An 18,893-nucleotide genomic window follows, 5' to 3' on the forward strand; every position below is an offset into this window, starting at 1 on the left:
TAAGGGAGGACGTGGGGAGCGTGACAAGCGAGGACAGCGATGAATCGGAGGGTAGCAGGAGCAACGGGGAGCAGTGGCGGAGCAGAAGATGAAGCGAAAAGTTACTCACACGTCTCTGCGGCGGCGGCGAAAGCGAGAACGGAGCCAAGGTTGCAAATGCGAGGAGTGACGAAAGGCAAGCTAAACAAGGCGATAAGTACGGAAATACAGAAAGGGCTCTACGCTCAAACGAGTACGAACGATCGAGATGGAGCCCTCGGTTACTCAGATCAACACAGAGCGAACGACGAGGGGCGGGAGGGAAAGTGCGGGAGGGACGAGAGAGGGGCAGACGAGGTACGGCGGCTGGGGCAGCAAGGGCGGCAGCGATAATAGAATATTCACATGATGCAGCAGCCGATCTTGTCGGCCTTGTCGTCCCGGTTGCCGCCGTGCCGCGCCTTCGGGTCGACATAGATCCACCTCACGCCGCACTCTTTCCCGTCGATGTCAATGAACTGCGAAGAGGCGCAGCAAATCAGCACGCAAAGAGTCGACCCGGAAGCAGGGTCCACGCACGGGCTTGCCACGCGGGTCCTGATAGAAGTAAGGACGGTTCACCGAGCCGAAGAGGCCGTTTGATTCCCGCTGTTGCCCGAGTCATGAGTGCCGCACTTTTGACGAGAAGCGAGCGACTTCGAGAAGACGTACCAGCTGCGCACGTGTTGGTTGCCGCACGTAGACGGCTGTACCCGGACCATCGTATGGCACCTTTTCGTAGCGAGACCCCATCGGCACGGCGAAGCCCGGCGCATCGGCGGAAGTAGGCGAGTCGGAAGAGGATGACGAGGGTGTTGGTGAGCTGGAGAACGGCCGAGTGGTGTAGGGTGCGAGGTGCAGGCCGGCGGGAGAGAACGTCGGATCCAGTGTCGAGACGACGGGAATGTGCCGATCGTCAAGGGGTGAAAGAGGGACAGTCGCGACGGTGGCCATGCTCTTTCGGACTCGGGCTAATAAGGTGACGGTTGAGCGAGAAAGAGGGAAGCCAGCTGTGGAGAGCGCTCGAGGTGAAGTCGACCCGGAGGAGAAAGGCTGCTCGCGTTGGCTCGTGCGTCGATAGTTCCGTCCCCAAGCGCTAGTGCAGACACTTGTCGCCGTCCTGAGCACGAAGCAGGCCAAACCAGAAGGACAAGCCGAGGAGAAGGGCTGAGCCAAGGCGTTGTTTTCGGCGCACGAGCGCAGCCGACGGCGCATGCAGCCATTTCCCTCCACGCGAGCGCAGACGATCAGCGTTGTTTGTGAGATCTGCAGCGCAGGACAAAGGTCCAGGATGGGTTCCCCACAGAGCGGTGATGCCGAACCCGTCGACCCCTTCATCTTCTCCCTTTGTCCCGCCTGCAACCCCCCTCGGCGACATCGGCGAACCGCTGGCAGTCCTCGCAGCCCTCGGTAGTCGGCGAGGATCTTTCATTGAGTGCTCTGTGAGCCAAATTCTAGCGAGCATCGGCCGTAGAGTCGCCAAAGGAACCACGAAGTGCGCATCACGGATTAGACTGACAAGCAAGCACTGCGTCCACTTTCCACTCCCTTTCTTCTCACGCCATCTGCTGCTCAACGGCGCGCCCTTCCTGTTGCGCCCTTCTTTCCAAAGCCCTGCATGAGAGACGTATGAATGCGAGAGGTCAGAAAAGGCAGGACGAGGCGAGTCGAACGAAACAAAGGGGTCCCGCTCGCGAGGACAGATTGAGCCCGCGAGCGGCAACGAGACAGGCCGCGATTGCCGCAAACGCACCTTGAACGTAAGCCCGGAATCCGACTCGGAGCTGCTCTCGTCGATCATGATCGTGGCGACCGCAGGTTTGCGCGTCGCCGCCGACCGTTTCGCCGGCGCAGCCTTCTTCGAGGCTCGCGCTGGCGGAGGGTCGTCTTCGAGCTCGTCGACATCCATGTCGTCGTCGCGCAGGGTGTGGGAGCTGCCGAGATCGTCGCTATTGTCCGAATCCGAGACGATCTGCTTCGACTTGCTCTTGCCCTTGGCCTTGGCCGGCGTCTTTGCCTTCGCCTTGCTTGACGATGCTGCAGACTTCTTGGAGTTGGAAAAGTCAAGCTTGCTCTGACCTTTGCTCGTGGTCATGGCTGCGAACATCTCGTCCTCGTCGTCTTCGTCGTCGGCCGCCTGGACCTGCGAGAAGGCCGTGCCTTTGCGGTCGTTGTAGCCTGCGAGAAGCGAGCATCAGTATCAAGAGCGTGCCAGCTCGACAAACAGGAGCGGAACGCACCGGGACCGAGGCCAAAGTCGACTGCCTCGGGTAGCACAAGCTCGATCTGCGGGCGCTTTGCAAGCGGTTCGCGCGGGTTCTTCGAGTTCTTCGGCTGCGAGCGCAGAGCGATGAGTACAAGAGAGCACGCTGCAGCGGGGCGAGGGCGAGGTCGAGGCGGACGCACGCGGAATTTCTTGAAGTTCGGCCGCCCAGCCCATCGCTCGTCGATGTTGTCGTCCGTGCGCGGTGCAGGACGCTCCTTGCGCTCCACGTCGAGGGTGCGGATAACGAACATAGCCTGCGTCGGGCGACGCCAGTTGTCCGGGTCCATGTCACCGTCGCTCTCGTCGCCGGCGGCTAGGCGCTGGTGGTCTGTCTCGATGAGGCGGTCGCGCTCGACGTCCGAGTCCTCCTCGTTCCAGTTCATGCGGTGCTTCTCCCGCACGGGCATGGCCTTGAGCACGGGGCGTACGATCTTGAGCGCGTTGAAGTCGTCGTTGAAGGCCTGGTCCACCTCGGCGCCTTTGCGCTTCGTCGGCTTGACCTGGAGGAGTTTCGCCTGCTCGCGCTCGCGCGCCTCCTTCTCGGCCTTCTTCTGCGCCGCGGCCTCCTTCTTGTTCTTGGGCGGGGCAGGAGGAGAAGGGGGCGCCGCGGCGGCCGTCTTGGCCTTCTTGCGAGAAGCCCGCGCTGACTCGTCTTCGCTCGATGACGACGACGAGCGCGCCCTGCCGGCCGGACCTGCAGAGGGCTCGCGACTAGCCGCGCGGGTGCGCTTCTTGAGGTTCGAGACGGGCGCGTCGCCGCTCTTCTTGCTCGACCTCTTGCGCGCCGGCGGACCGTCCTCGTCGTCCTCGTCGCCCGGATCGCTGAATGCCACGCTCTTCTCGCGCTTCTTCCTCCTGCCACCATCCGCGCCGTCGTCGACCTCGTCCTGGTCCCGAGCGCGCCCCTTGCCCTTGCCCGCCTTCTCCCGCTCCTTCTCCGCCTCCTCCCTCTCCTCGAGCGCGAGCCGCCTGTCGGCCTCCTCGATCGCCGCCATGCGCTCCGCGCGCGTCTTGCCCATCTTCATCAGCCCCTCGTGCATGCTCTGCGTCCCGCCCTCGTCCCCCGCCCCGCCGCCCTTCTCGGGCGAGTCTGCCTCGAGCAGCGCGTCGACCGCCGAGCGCCCCGCTGCGCCAGCGCGACGACGCCGCGTCGTCGTCGTCGGCGCGACGGCGGGGGCATCGACGTCCATCGCGCCGCCTGCCGGGTCCTGCGTCGACCCAAGCGTGCCGCCTACTCCTCCCGCGCTCGACCCGAGCGAGTCGTCGCCGCTCACACGGCGAGCACGCTGCGTGATGGGGCGCGCGGATGAGGATGCCGCGTTGGCGGATGCGGAAGTCGAAGGTTCCGGCTCGAGATCGCCCAGGAGCGACTCAACGGCGTTGCGGCCCGTGCGGGCGCGGCGGACGAGCTGCGTCGGACCCCGCGGTCTAGTCAGCAAGCATGTAGTGAGTCTATGCGAGCGAGACGAGCGGAGAGGCTTCCGAGGCGCACCTTACGCGGCTGGCTCGGCGCGCTCTCCTCGCCCGTATCCTCCTGGGCGACCGCCATGCCCGACGGGCCCGCCTCAGCCTGCTGTGGCGCGGGCATGCCGCTGTCGGGGTGCGTGCCGGGCACGCCGCCAGTCGGGAAGGGCGGAGTCGCCTGCGTGAACTGGGTCGAGACGCTTCCTTGGGTGCGAGCGGCGCGCGAGCCTGTGCGACACGACAAGGGCTCAGCTGAGCACTATGCGATACGAGTAGCGGACAAGCGAGAGGAAGGAGCACGCACTGCTCGCTCCGCCGCCACCGCTCTCGGCCTGCTCCGCCGCGAAGAGCGGCGCCGTGTCGACCTTGTAGATCGCCTCGGCCAGCTCGTGCCCATCCGGGTTGCAGACCTTGCCGAGCCCGAGGCTGTGCACGCAGGAAACATCATCAGCTACGTTCGCGGAAGGGATCACTCGGGGAACGGAGTTGACGCACAGGCGCTGCAGCTCCTGCACGAGCGCCACCTGCTGCTCCATCCGCTCGTCGCGCTCCTCGTCCGGCTCGTCGCCCGTGAGAATCTTGTACGCGTCCGCGGGCGGGAGGACGACGACCCTGCTCGGCGCGTCGGCGATGCGCGCGCCCTGCGCCTTCTTGAAGGTGTCGATCGCCGAGACGAGCGAGGTCGCCGACGAGGGCAGGACCGAGTCGTGCAGGAGCGTGCAGGGAAAGTACGAGCCGCCGCCGAGGGTCACGAGCAACGACTGCGTCTCGTCCTGCTCGCAAACGGATGGTGGCAGCCGGTCAGTTCGAGCTGCAGTCGCGCAATCCCGCGCAAACAAGACCGTCGACGCACCGCTTCTTCCTCGCCTTGAAAAGCAACGACGAGCACGCCCTCGAAGAGCGTCTTGCGCCTCTCGTCCCTCCTCCACAGCCTCGGCTCGTGCCCCTCCCACGGCGCCGGCAAGTACTCGTCGCGCTCCTTTGCAGGCCACGTCCCGTCCCAGTCAAGCTCGAGCGCACAGTGGCCCCAGTGCCTTTCCGAGTCGGCGCCGACGTCCGGCTCGAGCTCGAGAAGGTCCTTCTCCCACCGTGTCACGCGCCGCTCGTACGCCGTCGCGTCCTCGCCTTCTTCGATGACGGGCCGCGGGCCGGGTACCTCAGAAGGGAAGGGCGGCGGGGCGCCGAGCGCAGACAGAGAGGCGAACCACGCGGGCGAGACGATCGGCGTGAAGCGCATGGCGGCGAGGACGGCCGACGCAGAGGGAGAGACGCTCTTGGCGATCCAGTGCGTGTGGTGCGCGCGGAACTCGCGGTACGCGACCTTGATGCCTGCGTTCGGGTGTACACTCGATGAGCGGCTGGCAATCGCGGTGCAGAGAGGTGGGCGTGGAAGAGGGGCGCACCAAGAAACTTGGCAACAGCGGCATGGTCCTTCTTCTGCGCGGTTGTCGCAGTAGCCAAGCACAGATTTATGGGCTTCCAGCGAAAGCTGAGAGGGCGGATCGAGTCTGCTTCAGCGTGTTACATTGAGGGAGAGCAGCGAGAGACGGCGCACGTGAACCAGTACCCCTTGCTGCGTTCCCGAAACTTGTCGCCATCACGCACTTCGACGCCTTCAACACCCGACGCAAGTTCAATGGTCTCGCCAGCGCGGTCCAGGGTGAACTTCTTGTGCAGCGAGACGGTCAGGCGGTACGGGTCGAGGTTGGAAGCCGAGTCGGGGTGGTCCACCTGTGCATTGGGACAACGACAGTCAGCATAACGTTGTCCATACGGTTCGGCAGACGAGTATGCTAAGCCTGCGGACCACGCACGGGGTCCCAGTCGTCCCCACCTGTCTCGAACACGGCGAGTCCCTCTTTTGGCACGCTCAAGCTGGCGATGCGAAAGTCGTACGGCTTGGCCCTGCTCGCCGGACCGGGCTTTGTCTGCCCGGCTTTTGGAGGGGCGCGGACTCCGCCTGCCCGACCGACGCGGTAGAGGCGGGTGGGACGGAGGTAGTGCGACGACGGGTGCGGGACCGCGTCGGGAGCGTCTGCGGCGACCGAGGGCCAGTTAGCACAGCTCCTGCTGGAGTACGACAGCGGTCAAAGAGGCACGCACCGCCCTGGGCGCTGTTGAGCGAGCCTTCGACGACCCAGACCATGTCGGGTGGGGGTGCGAGCGGGTCAAGCGAGGCTCTGCGGGGGCCAGGTCGGGCTCCAGCGGTCCTGTACGAGCTCTTTATCAGTTCGTGGCGTTCTGACGGCCCGCTCGAGCGAGTGCCGGCGAGAACGAAGCGAGTCGAGGGATGCTCGCTGATGAGGACGACGGCGGCGTCGAGTCGTCGTTCGAGCGAGACAGCGGGCAGCACGAGGGTAGGGAAGGGCCGCACAGACTCACACTGGCCCACTCGAGCTGTGTGCAGCTGTGCACGGCGAGCAGTGACAGCAGGAGAGACGCGTCGCTGTCGTCGTCGAATGTCAACTTGGTTCCACTCGCTCGCGCGCGCTGAGAAGCGCCGTGAGCGCGCCAGACTTGCTCAGAGGCACAATGGCGACTGCGCTGCCTTCGCTCGCGCCCTTCCACGGGCACTTCGCTGCTCTCGTCGCGTCGCCCTTTCCTCCCGACGCCGTCTTCGTCCACAACCCGGCAGACTCGCCCGTCCTTGCAGAGCTCGTGCACGACACCCTCGAACGTGTGGCTGCCCCGCCGAGGCCTATCTCTACCGCAGGCCCGCCTGCCCTCGACGCCCTCCTCCCCACTGTCGCACACCTCGACCTCGCCCGCACCCACTCGACCAAGGCCGCCTTCGACTCGGTCCTCAACCAGCTGTCAGGCTGGGACTCGGCGAGCGGGCCGGGCGGCGCACCGTGGGATGAGCGCGACGGCGGCGTAAGGGCCTGGGACGGCACCTCGCTCGCCGGGCTCAGGGTCGTGCGCGCGAGGAAGCGCAGGCACGCCGGCGCGAACGGCGCGACGAGGATGAGCAAACGTGCGAGGACAGGAGGGCAGACGCTCACGGATGCGGCGGATGACCTCGAGGGGCATGAGCCGGAAGACGAGGACGAGTGGTCGCTCGAATGGGACCGCGCTGCGCTCTCTGGCGCAGACAAGCCCGCCCTGACGCCTCTCCGAAACACCGTCGACGCCTTTCACCACTCGCTGCGCACCATCTTTGCCGCCTCGGCGCCCTCGTCTGCACCCCGCGACCCGGCTTCCGCGCTCGATGCCGCAGTCGACCTTCGTCCCGCAACGAGTCAGCCTCGCCGCCGCTTCATCGTCATCGAGCGCGGAGAGCTGCTCAGCGAATTGGCGGGCAGTGCAACCGGCGCAGCCAAGGAGACGGGCGTGGGCGTCACCTTCGCGAGCACAATGCACCGCCTCGGGCAGATCGTGCGTCGCACCGCATCCACGCGACGGGTCGAGCTTCAGACTGACGATCACCATCGCGCAGACGGGCCTGCCTATCACCGTCATCACCCTCTCGCGTTTGCCTTGGCGCAAGGCGCGAGAAGCCATGGTCGGCTTGCCCAGCCCCGAGCTGCTCACCTTTGACGACCTCTCCGCTGCAGGTACGTCTCCTTGACCCTCCCTGAAGTCCGGTTCTCAGCTGATCGACCCTCCCGTAGACACCTTCACCCTTCTCACCTCGCGCTTCGCCAAAAGCCCCGCCTCTCTCCCCTCGGCGAGCGACTCGCTCACGCAGCCGCAGCTCGTCGACCTCTTCCGCTCGCTCGCGCACGTCGTGCGCACGACGTTCGGCAAGGCCGTGACCGAGCTCGACGAGTTTGCGTTCCTGTGCGCGAGGTTCTGGCCGAGGTGGAAGGAGACGCGCGAGAGGAGCAATCGTGCGTTCACTCATCTGCGTCGCAGCGAGCCGCTAGCTCACTGCGCATTGTCTCATACAGCGCCCATTGCACCGACTGATACGGCGCGCCTTTCGATCGCGCTCAAGGCCGACTTTGCCGCCGAGCTCGACCGGCTCTTCCTCCCACGCCCATCCCTCACCCTCTCTGCCGCCTCTGGCGTCTCGGGCCCATCCGCCTCGTCCGCTGCCGCGGTAGCAGCTGTGACCGCGTCCGCCGGGTTCGCGGGGACGATCTCTGCGCCTCGCGCCGGGCCAGCCTACCTCGACTCTCCCGCGAAGGATCCGTCCGACTTCTTCGCCTCCGCCGCAGCCGCTTCCGCCTCGGCCGATTCGCCTTTCCGCCCCTCTACCTCGACTTCCGCCGCAGATCCGTTCCTCGTCGGCCCGTCCACCCCGCTCAAGCAGCAATCGCTTCCCTCCCGCAGCGCCTCGTCCGCTCTCTCTTCGCGGGCTCCGCAGCAGCAGCAGCAGCAGCAGCTCAGCGCCGCGACCTCGCTCGCGAGGTCGCTCCCGCTCTGCGCGCGGTACCTGCTCCTCGCGGCGTACTTTGCGGCGCACAACCCGCCCAAGAGCGACGTGCGCATGTTTGTCCGCGTCGACGAGCTCGACGGGCCGGGCGCGGGCAAGGGCAAGGCGAAGGGCAAGGGCGGGAAGGCGAAGCGCAAAGGTGGCGGAGGCGGGCGCAAGAGCCCGAAGAAGGTGCGTTCTTTCTCTTCGTTCCGCTCGAGGGGGAACAGACGAGCTGACTTGCGAGTGGCGATTCGGATGTGCAGGCTGCGCGCTCGTCGGCGCTGCACGGCGGCAAGCCCTTTGCGTACGAGCGCCTCGTCGCGCTGTACGACTCGATCGTCGACGCGCGCCTCGAGCCGACGCTCGGCGCGCCCGCCGTCGCCGCCCAGGTGCAGACGCTCGTCGCGCTGCGCCTCCTCTCGCGCGCGAGCAGCGACAACAACGCCGAGAGGGTGCTTGATGGGGTCAAGCTGAGGTGCGCGGTCGAGAGGGAGGTTGCGGATGCGCTCGCGGCGAGCGTCGGGTGGAGGGAGTGGAAGGAGAGGCTGGTGGGGGAGGAGGATTGAGAGGTCGATTCGACCAGTCTGAGTGGGGTGGTATCGTACGCAGACAGCTTGCTTGACATGCCTAGACGGCCTTCATCTCGCTATTCCAGTTTCAGAGCAGAGTGGCGCTTCGGCGGATGGCTCTCGGGCCGGCCAGCACACATCTTCGCCATGTCATTCTCGATCTGCCCCTCGTCGGACAGCAGCATGCTGTCGAGCAGATACTACGGCAACGGCGAATGAGAAGATGAGAGCACGAGGCTGAGGAACGCAAGAATGACAATGACAGGCATAGCACAGATGTGACAACGACAGGCATAGCAAAGATGTGACACAAGGTCTCAAAGACAGACAAGATAGGTAATTCAATCTAGCTGCAGGTGGAAGAGCAGAACATCAGTCGAGCGCGACGTGCGTGAGACTAGGGCGAGCGCGCGTACAAATCAAAATTCTCGTCTAGCTGGTCGTAGTCCTCCCTACCAGCGGCGGCGCCTTCTGCGAAGCGCGCACGTCCCCAATCGATGAGACGGAGGCCGCGCGGCGTGCGGACCAGGTTCCGGGGCGCGACATCGCCGTGAACGACGCCTGCTGCGTGTGCCTTGTTCAGCAGCTCGAGCACGTCTTGCCTGTAGTTGAAGCTCTGTGAGCATGACGGGAACACCTGGGAGACAGGTTGTACGCACCGCGCGACATCCACTTCGTACAAAGGCGTGCCTCGCTCGAGCACGAGGACGACGCGGCACGAGTCGGGGCAGAGGTAGTATCCTATGTACTGCACGGCGAAGCTTGCGGCTGCGCTTGGCGCCGCGTTGTACAGCCTCGAGTAGGTGATCGCTTCGTTCTCCAGTTCGAGACCGGCTTTGGTGCCCTCGACCGCAAATTTGAAGACGAGGTCCGGGAAGGAGGTGCTCGTATAGACGTTCATGTCATGATGAGCTGCAAGGTAGCCGTCAAAGTCGAAAGCGCCAGTGGGCGGAAGAGGAAGAGGCGGAGAGCTGGAGTTGCGCGGCTGGGTCCGCGCGTTAGGCAGATCGGGAATGCCTGCGGACTGGTGACACACCTGATCAAGCAGGAAGAGGCTGAAGGGGTCGGAGCGGTTCTTCCAAGCGGTGACATGTACAATGAAGTTGGGCTGCGGAATCCTCGTGTGAGCGCTCCGAAGTCTTGAAATGAAGGGGAACGCACCGGGACGGAAGTCTCTTGGTTGCCCGCCGCCAATGTCGACGAGCGAGTAGCGCTCGTCTGACCAGTCTGGAAACGCAGCGCGTCCAGCGCGCTCTGCATTTGCGGCGAAAGCGATAATGGGGCAATGTCGGAGGCGCAAAGCAGGGCGGGAGAAAGGGCATCGGGCCATCGCAGCGGTTTCCTTGAGACGAACAATTGCGCGTTGGCGAAGTGAGCGAGGCGGATGGGAAAGTCGAGTGTGCGGACGGGCGAGAAGGCCATCCGGTGGTAGCGCTTACCGTCGATTTCGTCAAAGTGCGAAATGGCGTAGAAGATGGAGGAACCGTTGGTGATGGGCATGACGAAGGGAAGGCCGGGCTGGAGGCCGCACATCTCGCCTCGAAGGCGCTTAGACGAGATGATGGCGGAGATCTGCGACTCGTTCGTCAATGCGTGCACAGAAGAGGTGGAGGATCAGTGCACACCTGCAGTACGAACGCCTGCTTTGGTGGCACCGTGATCCATCGACTCGCATCCTCGTTCCACATCCTGACTTCGCCCTTCGTCGGCTTCGAGTTTTCCGCTTCGCTAGTCCCGACAATCGCAAGCGGCGGCAGTGTGCCAGTCTTGACAACCTCGTTGCGCAACTCGCAGAACGTCTCGTCGTCGAGGGCCTCGACCTTGTAGCAGAAGCCTTCGTGTGTCCGCGTCGGATTGTCGGGGCGCGCTACGCCATCGGCGGCGGCGTTGATGATAGGAGGATCGGCATTTATATCGTACCGGACCACCCAGTCCTCGCCGAGGATGAGCGTGAGACAGCGGTCGAGCGTGCCCCGGCATTCGCCGAGAATGAAGGTCTGCAGCTCGCGTCTTTCGAGGTAGACCGAAGACTCGAGCAAGGGTCGTGCGATTCCAGAAGGTAGCGAAAGTGGAGGGCTATCGCGCCGGCATTTGGCAAGGCGTTCTCGCCCGAGCTGCAGCAGCGTCTCTGCGAGGTCGGGAGCTGCAACGACGGAAAGGAAGGGGATGGCGCTCTCGCCGTCAACCTCGCCCGGTGCGGGCATTCGATAGCTCAAAGATCCTTGAGCAGATGGTCCAGCGGCAGTCTGACTAAGCACCTGCCTGGGCGCGAATGCGTGACCTGGCACGATGGTCCGGAGGCACGCCTCGATCTCGTCCAGCACGGCGAGAGCAGCCTGGATGGAGTGGGGAACAGCAGGCGCGGCGGCTTGCGGGGAAGCCGGACCCGAATCCACGGGCACGGGCTCATCCATCGGAAGAGGAGGACAGCGCAGAAGGGCAAGAGCGGGATTGATTTCCGGTTGACTTCCGGCGACGAGGACTGACAGGCAGCACACACCATGCGCGCAATGCTGAAAGCTTTACCTTGTCGTTGTTCTAAGCCCGGTTCAGCTCACTGCTGGTACGATACAGCCTTGATACAGCCCCTGAAGCGAGGCGGTGAGACAGGCATTTCCGGACCCTCTCGCCTTCTGCAGGACGCCATTCCACGACCCTGGAGCCATGAAACAGCCTGTGAGGTATACGCCGGCAAGCACTGCTGCCCTGCGACAGAGCGAAGAAGGTCGGCCAAGTTCTCCTCGTCATCGATTGCTCGCGAGCGCTTTCTCCTCGTCACCATACTCGCGCCAAGCAGCATCCGCAAAGATGGCCGCAAACCCGCTCGACCGCGTCGCGCAGCAGCTCGAAAAGATCCTGCCCGCGTCGACGCAGCCCAACTCGCCGCACCTCTCTGGCGCGGCGACTCCCCCGCCGTTCGCATGGACCGAGGGCAGGGGATCCGCCCCGCCCACGCCGGGCAAGCGCAGGACCCGCCTCGCGTGCTTGACGAGCGGCGGAGACTCGGCTGGCATGAACGCCGCTGTCCGCGCCGTCGTCAAGATGGCCATCGCTCGGTCAGTCTCTTGTGGCTCTTCCCGGGACAGGATCGTGCGACGTTGAGGTCCGAAAGGGCTCATCACGGCGCCGTGGACCAGCCCTGCCATCTCTGGTAACCCGGATCTGCGAGGGAGAAGCGCGACGGGATTCCTCTGCGTGAGGATGAGCACATGCAGATCCCCCGTTTCTCGCCGTTCGGAGCACTAAAGAGCTACTTAGAAGCCCTCGCTGACACTCTTTCGTGCCTTCGAAACAGTGGCTGCGAGGCTTATGTCGTCCGTGAGGGCTGGGAGGGTCTCGTTCGCGGCAACGAGGAGTCTTCGCACGTCCCGAACGACAACGCTACCTCGCCGCCGCTCGCCGGTGCGCCCGTCGACGTCAACGCGCCTCAGCGTAAGGGCGGCTTCGTCGCCACCTACGGAGAGGGCGAGCTGCTCAAGGAGGGCGAGGGCGAGCAGACTCTCAAGGGCCGCTACATTATCCGCGTGCGTGTCTTGCTCCGTTTTTAAGGATCGCTATGACGCTGACCTGTGATGATCCTCGCAGGTCGGCTGGGACGACGTTCGCGGCTTCGCTTCGATTGGCGGCACGCTCATCGGCACCGCGCGCTGCGCCGCTTTCCGCGAGATTGAGGGCCGCCGCAAGGCTGCCCTCAACCTCGTCCGCCACGGCATCGACGCACTAGTTGTCTGCGGTGGTGACGGCTCGCTCACCGGCGCGGACCGCCTGCGTGCGGAGTGGCCGGAGCACATTCAGGCCCTCCTTGAGAGTGGTGCGTCCTTCCGCTGGCGCTTGCTTCGTTACCCCTCGAAAGAACTTTGCCCTTCAAAGAGGCTCACAAGCGACGCAACTTGCAGGCGATATCTCGCAGGAGCAGTACGACACCTATAAGCACCTCAACATCGTCGGTCTTGTTGGCTCGATCGACAATGACATGGCCGGCACCGACATGACCATCGGTGCGTCTTGCGCGAGCAGTGAACCGCAGCTCGAGCTGACGCGAGCCGAATTGCAGGCGCTACCACTGCTCTCCACCGCATCTGCGACGCCGTCGACAGCATCTCGTCGACCGCCTCTTCCCACTCTCGCGCTTTCGTCATCGAGGTCATGGGCCGCCACTGCGGCTGGCTCGCCCTCATGGCCGCCATTGCGACCGGGGCGGACTACATGTTCATCCCCGAGCGCCCGCCGACTGCGGAGGACTGGCAGAGCTCGATGTGCAAGGTCCTTTCGCGCGTACGTGTTGAATTTGCGTATCTTCGCCAAGCACCAGCTCACGCGTTACTCCGTACAGCACCGTGACGAGGGCAAGCGCAAGACGATTGTCATCATCGCCGAGGGCGCGCACGACTGCAACCTCAACCCGATTACGCCCGACATGGTCAAGGATGTTCTCTCGAACCGTCTCGGCCTCGACACGCGTGTCACCACCCTCGGCCACACGCAGCGCGGCGGCAACCCCGTCGCGTACGACCGCATCCTCGCGACACTCCAGGGCGCAGAGGCGGTCGAGGCCGTCCTCGCTTCGACGCCCAACACGCCTTCGCCTGTCATCGGCATCCAGGAGAACAAGATTACGCGCCAGCCGCTCATGGACGCTGTCGCCAAGACGCAGGAGGTCGCCAAGGCCATCGAGCGCAAGGACTTCGAGGGCGCGCTCGGCCTCCGCGACCCCGAGTTCGAGGACTGCTTGCACGCCTTCCGCGCGACGACCCGGCTCAACACCGAGTACCGTGTGCCCGAGAACGAGCGCATGCGCGTGGGTATCATCCAGTTCGTACTTTCTCTGTTCGTACATAAGGAACAGGGCTGATTCGGTGCTCTCTCATCTCGTAGCACCGGTGCTCCCGCCGGTGGCATGAACGCCGCGACGCGCACGGCGGTCCGCTACTGCCTGTGCCACGGTCACACGCCCGTCGCCATCTACAACGGCTTTGTCGGCCTGCTCGAGGGCAACGTCGCCGAGCTCACCTGGCTCCGCGTCGACCAGTGGGGCACGCGCGGCGGCTCCGAGCTCGGCACCAACCGCACGCTCCCCGCCGAGGACATGGAGGTGATCGCGCGCAAGCTCGCCGAGTACAAGCTCGACTCGCTCCTCATCGTCGGCGGGTTCGAGGCCATGGTCGCCGTCAACCAGCTCGACCAGGCGCGCAGCCACTACAAGGCGCTCAACATCCCGCTCGTGCACCTCCCCGCGACCATCTCGAACAACGTGCCCATTACCGAGTGGAGCATCGGGTCCGACACGTCGATCAACGTCCTTGTCGACGCGTGCGACGCCATCAAGCAGTCGGCGTCGGCGAGTCGCAACCGTGTCTTCGTTGTCGAGACTCAGGGCGCAGGCTGCGGCTACATCGCCATGCTCGGCGCGCTTGCGGTGAGTCGGCCGCGATTTTCCATCTCTTCTTCGACTGTGTTCGTTTCTGGGGCCCAGACTGATCGAGAACACTGTGAATGACAGTCTGGCGCCAACATTGTCTACACGCCCGAAGGCGGCATCAACCTCAAGCAGCTCGTCACCGACGTCGAGTTCCTCAAGAAGCGCTACCAGCAGGACGTCGCTGGCAAGTCGGAGGGTCGTCTCGTCATTCGGTACGTTTTCTGTTCCCTCCACGCTGGCAGTGTCTTTGCGAGACTGACAGACCCTTTTGACGTCCAGATCTGAGAAGGCTTCCAAGACTTACTCGACCGAGGTGCTCTCGAACATCCTCGCCGAGGAGGGCAAGGACCTCTTCGACGCACGCCTCGTCTCCCTCGGCCACACGCTCCAAGGCGGCGTCCCGTCGCCGCGCGACCGCACGCGCGCCGTGCGCCTGACGGTCAAGTGCATCGACTGGCTCGAGGAGCAGAACCGCACAGGCGCGAGTGGCGCGGCGTCGATCGCGATCCAGGGCGCCGGGATCCGCTTTGTCCCCGTCGGCGAGATGATGGGCGCCGCCGACATGAAGCACCGCCGCGGCAAGGTCCAGTGGTGGCAGAGCATGCAGAAGCTCGTCGACGTCCTGTCTGGCCGCGTCAACCTCGAGAACGAGCCGCTCGACTCGGGCATCGTCCCGACGGCGACGTCGTAGGGGGTTCCCCTCTCGATCTTTCCCTGTGTCGGATGGACCCCCATGTACTTTTACGTAGACCCATCATCCTGAACATCCTCAACATCTTGATTGAAACATGTGCATAGCGTCAAGTCCTCTCGGGGGCTGGAGGTCCGGACGCGACGAGTAGCGGTGATACGCGCATCTCCAGCAGCGGGAAAGCTTTGCGAGCTGGACAGCACCGTGCAGAGGGTCGCCTCGATCCTGAGCGGCATCGTTGGAAGGGAAACCTGCCGGTGAGGTTCCTCCGCTGAGCGCTGAAGCACTGAAGCGCTGAAGCGCCTCCGCTCTCCTTCGGCAGCGTCTTCAGCGACGCCTGAGCGGGCAGCGGTTCTCTCAGAGCGCAGACCAGAGCCTCCCGCCCTCTACTTCTGCCCTCTCGCGCTGCGCCGCCGTGCGGACGTCTCCCGCCCGCGGTTCGGAACGATCCGCTCCACTCGCGCTTCTCTCGCTCGTGCACCGCTTGAAGACGAGCGAGGATGGCCTGCTTCGGTCTGTTTCATCGCAAGCGACGCACGAGCTCGACCAAGCGCGCCCGCAGGCCCAGGTGCGCCCGCCTCTACTCGCATCCTCGGCGTTCTCGAAGGCTGACCTCGATTGTCCCCTCGTGCAGCACAACCCGCAGGCCTGTGGTCGACCGTCTCCGCGTTCCGGGACAGCTGCCTGCGCTCCCGCCCGAAGTCGTCCTGCGCATTTTCGAGTTTGCGGCGTCCGACTCCCCCACTACCGCCTGCGTTCTCGCTCGCTTGTGCACCCAGACCCGGGACCGCGTCCGCGCCGCGCTGTACGCCGAGCCGACGCTGACGTCGGCGAGGCAGATCAACCAATTCATCCACACGGTCAAGCGGGCGCCCCTCCTAGCCGCGCTCGTGCGAGGTGTGCGGATCGACGGAGCGGCGCCGAGACCGGGGCGAGAGCTGCCAGCGCGGGTCCGACGGCGCAATCCGCTCGCCACGAGGCTGGCCAAGCTGCTGGAGAAATGTCCAGCCATTGAGGCACTCGAACTTCGTTCCGTCATTCTGTTCTCCCTGACGGACTTTGCCAACGCCGACCGTGCGTCCAACCTTCCGTCGCTTCCTGTCACACCAATCTCACCTCTTACGGCTCACAGGCCTGCGCCACCTCATCCTGATCGACTGCTTGCTGAGCGACCACACGACAATTTCGCGCTCCCCTTTCTTCACGCCCATCCCGCTCCTCGAAACCCTCACCATATCTACCTGCCAGCTCGATCGCAGCACCGCCGAGCAATTCTTTCACCCTCACGTCCTTCCCAGCGTCAAGGCCCTCTCGGTTGCGAGCTGCCGCCTCGTCCGCCTCATCGAGGAGACGAACGAATGGCGAGACCAGGGCGCCTGTCTGCCCTCCGCACTGGCAGGGCAGCTCGAAGCTCTACGCATTGCATGTCCATCACTGCGCCCCGAAGAACACGAGCGCGACGATATCGTCGACCCGTACGACCTCGTCGGGCAGTGCACCTCGCTCTGCAGCGCCAGCATCCCCGTCACTGCCCTCACTCCGCACGTCATTGACTCGCTTTCTCACGCGCTCCGATCCCTGGACGTCGCCAACCCGCCCGAGGATACGCCCGACCTGTTCGAGCCGCACCTCGCCGCAGCCAAAGCGCTCTCGACAACTTTCCTCGCGCTCGCAACGTCGTCGACATTGCACTCGCTCGGCTCGTCACCGTCTTCGTCTCCGACAGGGCGAGCGCAAGCCTTGCCCCTCGCGTCTACCTCGCCCGCCTCGTTCTCCGCCTTCTCGGCCGCATCGTCACCTTCGACCCCCTCTGCGCCCGCCGACCTCCCGCTCGGCGCGCTCACGCGCCTCGTCCTCCCGTCGAGCTGGGACGCGACTCGCGCCGAGGCATGGACCGGGAATGGCGAGTTTGCGTGGAGCGTCGCGAGGATCGTCCGGGAGGCGGGCAGGCGCGGGGTGAGGGTGCACTTTGGGGCGGGCGAGGGGGACGAGCGCGAGGGGAGTGCGACGACGGGCAGGGCGGAGCTGGCGCTCGGGAGGCTAGGGAGGGAGATGCTGCGCGAGTTAGACTGGGTGAAGAGGGAGGATGACTCGGGGCGGTGAGAACGCTCTGACCCGTCAATACTCGATAACTCGTGCATTCTGTAGACGTTCCCTTGCAGTGCTCATCGCGTACTGCGAGCTCGCGGATGCCATGTCTCGACTTCATCGCTTTCGTGAGCGCGTCGCGTCGTGCTGGTCGCGTTCCCCGCCCTCGTCGCACCGCTACCGAGAGCCTGCGAGACCTACGCGCTAGGCTAGACAACAGCTGCGATGGCCCCACGCGCTTCGACGTCCAAGCAGCGCGCCGCTTCGCCCGCGGGCTCGTCGTCCGGGTCCGAAGGCGGCGGTGCGCCTCACGGCAACGGCAAGCAGCAGCAGCAGGACGGGGACGACGAGCTGGACCACGACGCCGAGCTCGACGCGCTCGAGCTCAAGGACCCGCTGCGCACGTGCCGGCACCTGTTCCTCCAGGCGCTCATCGCGAGGAAGACGCTCCCGCTCGACAGGGCAAAGGCACTCTACCAGGAATGCGTCAGGCTCTGCAACGGTGCGTTGTGCATCGTCTCTAGGTCTCGCGGCCCGCGAGGACTTGCCCGTCTCTCCCCTGCTTCGCGTAGACCTGGAAGTTCGCTCTTGACGCCAGGTCTCTCTCGCAGTCGAGAACCCCGACTCTATTGAGACCTTTGTCGCCGGAATGGAGCCCGGACTGTCACTGTGCGGCCTCGACATCAAGACGACGCGGGATCAGGAGAGCGGAACGGGCATGTACATCCTGGTGCGTTGCGAATCTCAGACGCTGCCGGCGACTGCAGGAGCCTGACCAGATTACCGACACTCCCTTGCACAGGTCAACACGATCCAGGACGAGCCAGCAAAGATCGCGACAGAGTACAAGGCCGAGGAGATTGCCTTCTTCAAGGCCGTCGTGCGTCCACCGACATCTTGCGTCGCTGCAACTTGCGTCGCTGCACGTCCGCTGACGCGGCTTTCGCTGGCATCTTCGATTCTGTACAGGTCGAGAAGATCATGCTTGCGCCGCGCGCGAGCTACAGCATCTCGCAGACGGACGCTGTGCGCTGCGCGAAAGCACCGCTCACCAAGACGGTCGCGATCCAGCTCATCAAGAGCCTGCTCGCCAAGGGTGACTTCCTCTCTAAGTCCTCTCAGAAGTGTGCATCCGCTGATGCAAGGGTCGCCACACTCAGGCTGGCTCTCCCTCCACTCGTCCGGCCGCCTGCTCCTCTCGCCCCGCTCGCTGGTCGAGCTGGCGCCCTATCTCCGCGAGACATTCGGCGGCGACGACGAAGACGTCGACGATGGTGTCGTCGTCGACTGCAACGACTGCCTGACGATCGTCACGAGCGTGCGTCGCCTTTCTGCCTCTGATCGCTCGTCGCGCAAATGTGCGCGGCAGCGCTTTACTTCGAGTTGAGATTTTGACGCGTCTGAGTGTTCTGCAGGGCTACGCTTGCCCCAATCCTGCGTGCGGGATCCGCCTTCACACGTACTGCACGCAGCGACGACTCGGCGCGAACGGGCAGTGTCCCGCCCACCTCGACAAAGACCTCGCGAACCCGTGCACGCAGTGCGTGTCCTTCCTTCGTCGCTCGGGACTCGGGAAACAGTGCTGACGACGCTGATGGTCGCTCGCTTTCGCTGAGCAGGCTGTGGCCGAAAGACGCGACGACGCGCAAATTCCACGGCACGCCAATCGGACCTGCTGCGCTCGCTGCCGCCGGGGACGACGACGATGACGATGGTGATGACGTCCTGCGTGGGACGAGTGACCATGAGGGGACGAGTCCGGCTGTCGGGCGGAAGGGCAAGGGCGGGAGGAAGAGCGGAGGGGCGAAGAAGGGCAAGGGGAAGAAGCGCGCGAGGGACGACGACGAGGAGGACGAGGAGGACGAGCTCGATGAGGATGGTGCGCTGCTTTCTTGGGGGGGGGGGGGGGGGGGGGGGGGGGGGGGGGGGGGGGGGGGGGGGGGGGGGGGGGGGGGGGGGGGGGGGGGGGGGGGGGGGGGGGGGGGGGGGGGGGGGGGGGGGGGGGGGGGGGGGGGGGG

General features: G+C 64.9%; 7 protein-coding genes across 7 annotated transcripts; 4 read left to right on the top strand and 3 right to left on the bottom strand.

Annotated features, from left to right (window-relative positions):
• Positions 1 to 380: 380 nt before the first annotated feature.
• On the bottom strand, positions 381 to 972 carry JCM10292_007235 (uncharacterized protein; the record flags this gene model as incomplete). The annotated part of the gene is made up of 3 exons (XM_076648311.1): positions 381 to 497; positions 559 to 627; positions 691 to 972. The coding sequence occupies 3 exons, from the start codon at positions 970 to 972 to the stop codon at positions 381 to 383; spliced, it is 468 nt and encodes a 155-aa protein (XP_076506258.1).
• Positions 973 to 1,590: 618 nt separating this feature from the next.
• Positions 1,591 to 5,894, bottom strand: JCM10292_007236 (uncharacterized protein; the record flags this gene model as incomplete). The annotated part of the gene is made up of 12 exons (XM_076648312.1): positions 1,591 to 1,632; positions 1,772 to 2,196; positions 2,259 to 2,352; positions 2,425 to 3,693; positions 3,777 to 3,976; positions 4,053 to 4,174; positions 4,244 to 4,521; positions 4,602 to 5,077; positions 5,152 to 5,237; positions 5,304 to 5,479; positions 5,563 to 5,783; positions 5,852 to 5,894. The coding sequence occupies 12 exons, from the start codon at positions 5,892 to 5,894 to the stop codon at positions 1,591 to 1,593; spliced, it is 3,432 nt and encodes a 1,143-aa protein (XP_076506259.1).
• Positions 5,895 to 6,280: 386 nt separating this feature from the next.
• JCM10292_007237 (uncharacterized protein) lies at positions 6,281 to 8,674 on the top strand (the record flags this gene model as incomplete). Its single annotated transcript, XM_076648313.1, has 5 exons — positions 6,281 to 7,123; positions 7,185 to 7,302; positions 7,360 to 7,578; positions 7,639 to 8,297; positions 8,372 to 8,674. The coding sequence occupies 5 exons, from the start codon at positions 6,281 to 6,283 to the stop codon at positions 8,672 to 8,674; spliced, it is 2,142 nt and encodes a 713-aa protein (XP_076506260.1).
• A 400-nt stretch (positions 8,675 to 9,074) lies between these two features.
• JCM10292_007238 (uncharacterized protein) lies at positions 9,075 to 11,091 on the bottom strand (the record flags this gene model as incomplete). Its single annotated transcript, XM_076648314.1, has 5 exons — positions 9,075 to 9,279; positions 9,337 to 9,662; positions 9,714 to 9,785; positions 9,839 to 10,249; positions 10,303 to 11,091. The coding sequence occupies 5 exons, from the start codon at positions 11,089 to 11,091 to the stop codon at positions 9,075 to 9,077; spliced, it is 1,803 nt and encodes a 600-aa protein (XP_076506261.1).
• A 394-nt stretch (positions 11,092 to 11,485) lies between these two features.
• Positions 11,486 to 14,787, top strand: JCM10292_007239 (uncharacterized protein; the record flags this gene model as incomplete). The annotated part of the gene is made up of 9 exons (XM_076648315.1): positions 11,486 to 11,733; positions 11,973 to 12,201; positions 12,263 to 12,488; positions 12,574 to 12,675; positions 12,732 to 12,952; positions 13,011 to 13,489; positions 13,553 to 14,093; positions 14,178 to 14,308; positions 14,376 to 14,787. The coding sequence occupies 9 exons, from the start codon at positions 11,486 to 11,488 to the stop codon at positions 14,785 to 14,787; spliced, it is 2,589 nt and encodes an 862-aa protein (XP_076506262.1).
• Positions 14,788 to 15,287: 500 nt separating this feature from the next.
• On the top strand, positions 15,288 to 16,890 carry JCM10292_007240 (uncharacterized protein; the record flags this gene model as incomplete). Its single annotated transcript, XM_076648316.1, has 3 exons — positions 15,288 to 15,355; positions 15,422 to 15,861; positions 15,920 to 16,890. 3 exons carry the CDS (start codon positions 15,288 to 15,290, stop codon positions 16,888 to 16,890), a joined length of 1,479 nt encoding a protein of 492 aa, XP_076506263.1.
• A 210-nt stretch (positions 16,891 to 17,100) lies between these two features.
• On the top strand, positions 17,101 to 18,754 carry JCM10292_007241 (uncharacterized protein; the record flags this gene model as incomplete). The annotated part of the gene is made up of 7 exons (XM_076648317.1): positions 17,101 to 17,377; positions 17,487 to 17,605; positions 17,678 to 17,755; positions 17,845 to 17,971; positions 18,036 to 18,193; positions 18,291 to 18,415; positions 18,495 to 18,754. Coding segments are annotated over 7 exons (1,144 nt in total), but the record flags the coding sequence as incomplete, so codon positions are not given.
• Between the last annotated feature and the right edge of the window lie 139 nt (positions 18,755 to 18,893).

This window comes from Rhodotorula paludigena (assembly GCF_050403205.1).
Source record: "Rhodotorula paludigena JCM10292 DNA, Rt_paludigena_JCM10292v1_ctg14, whole genome shotgun sequence".
Classification (NCBI taxonomy): domain Eukaryota; kingdom Fungi; phylum Basidiomycota; class Microbotryomycetes; order Sporidiobolales; family Sporidiobolaceae; genus Rhodotorula; species Rhodotorula paludigena.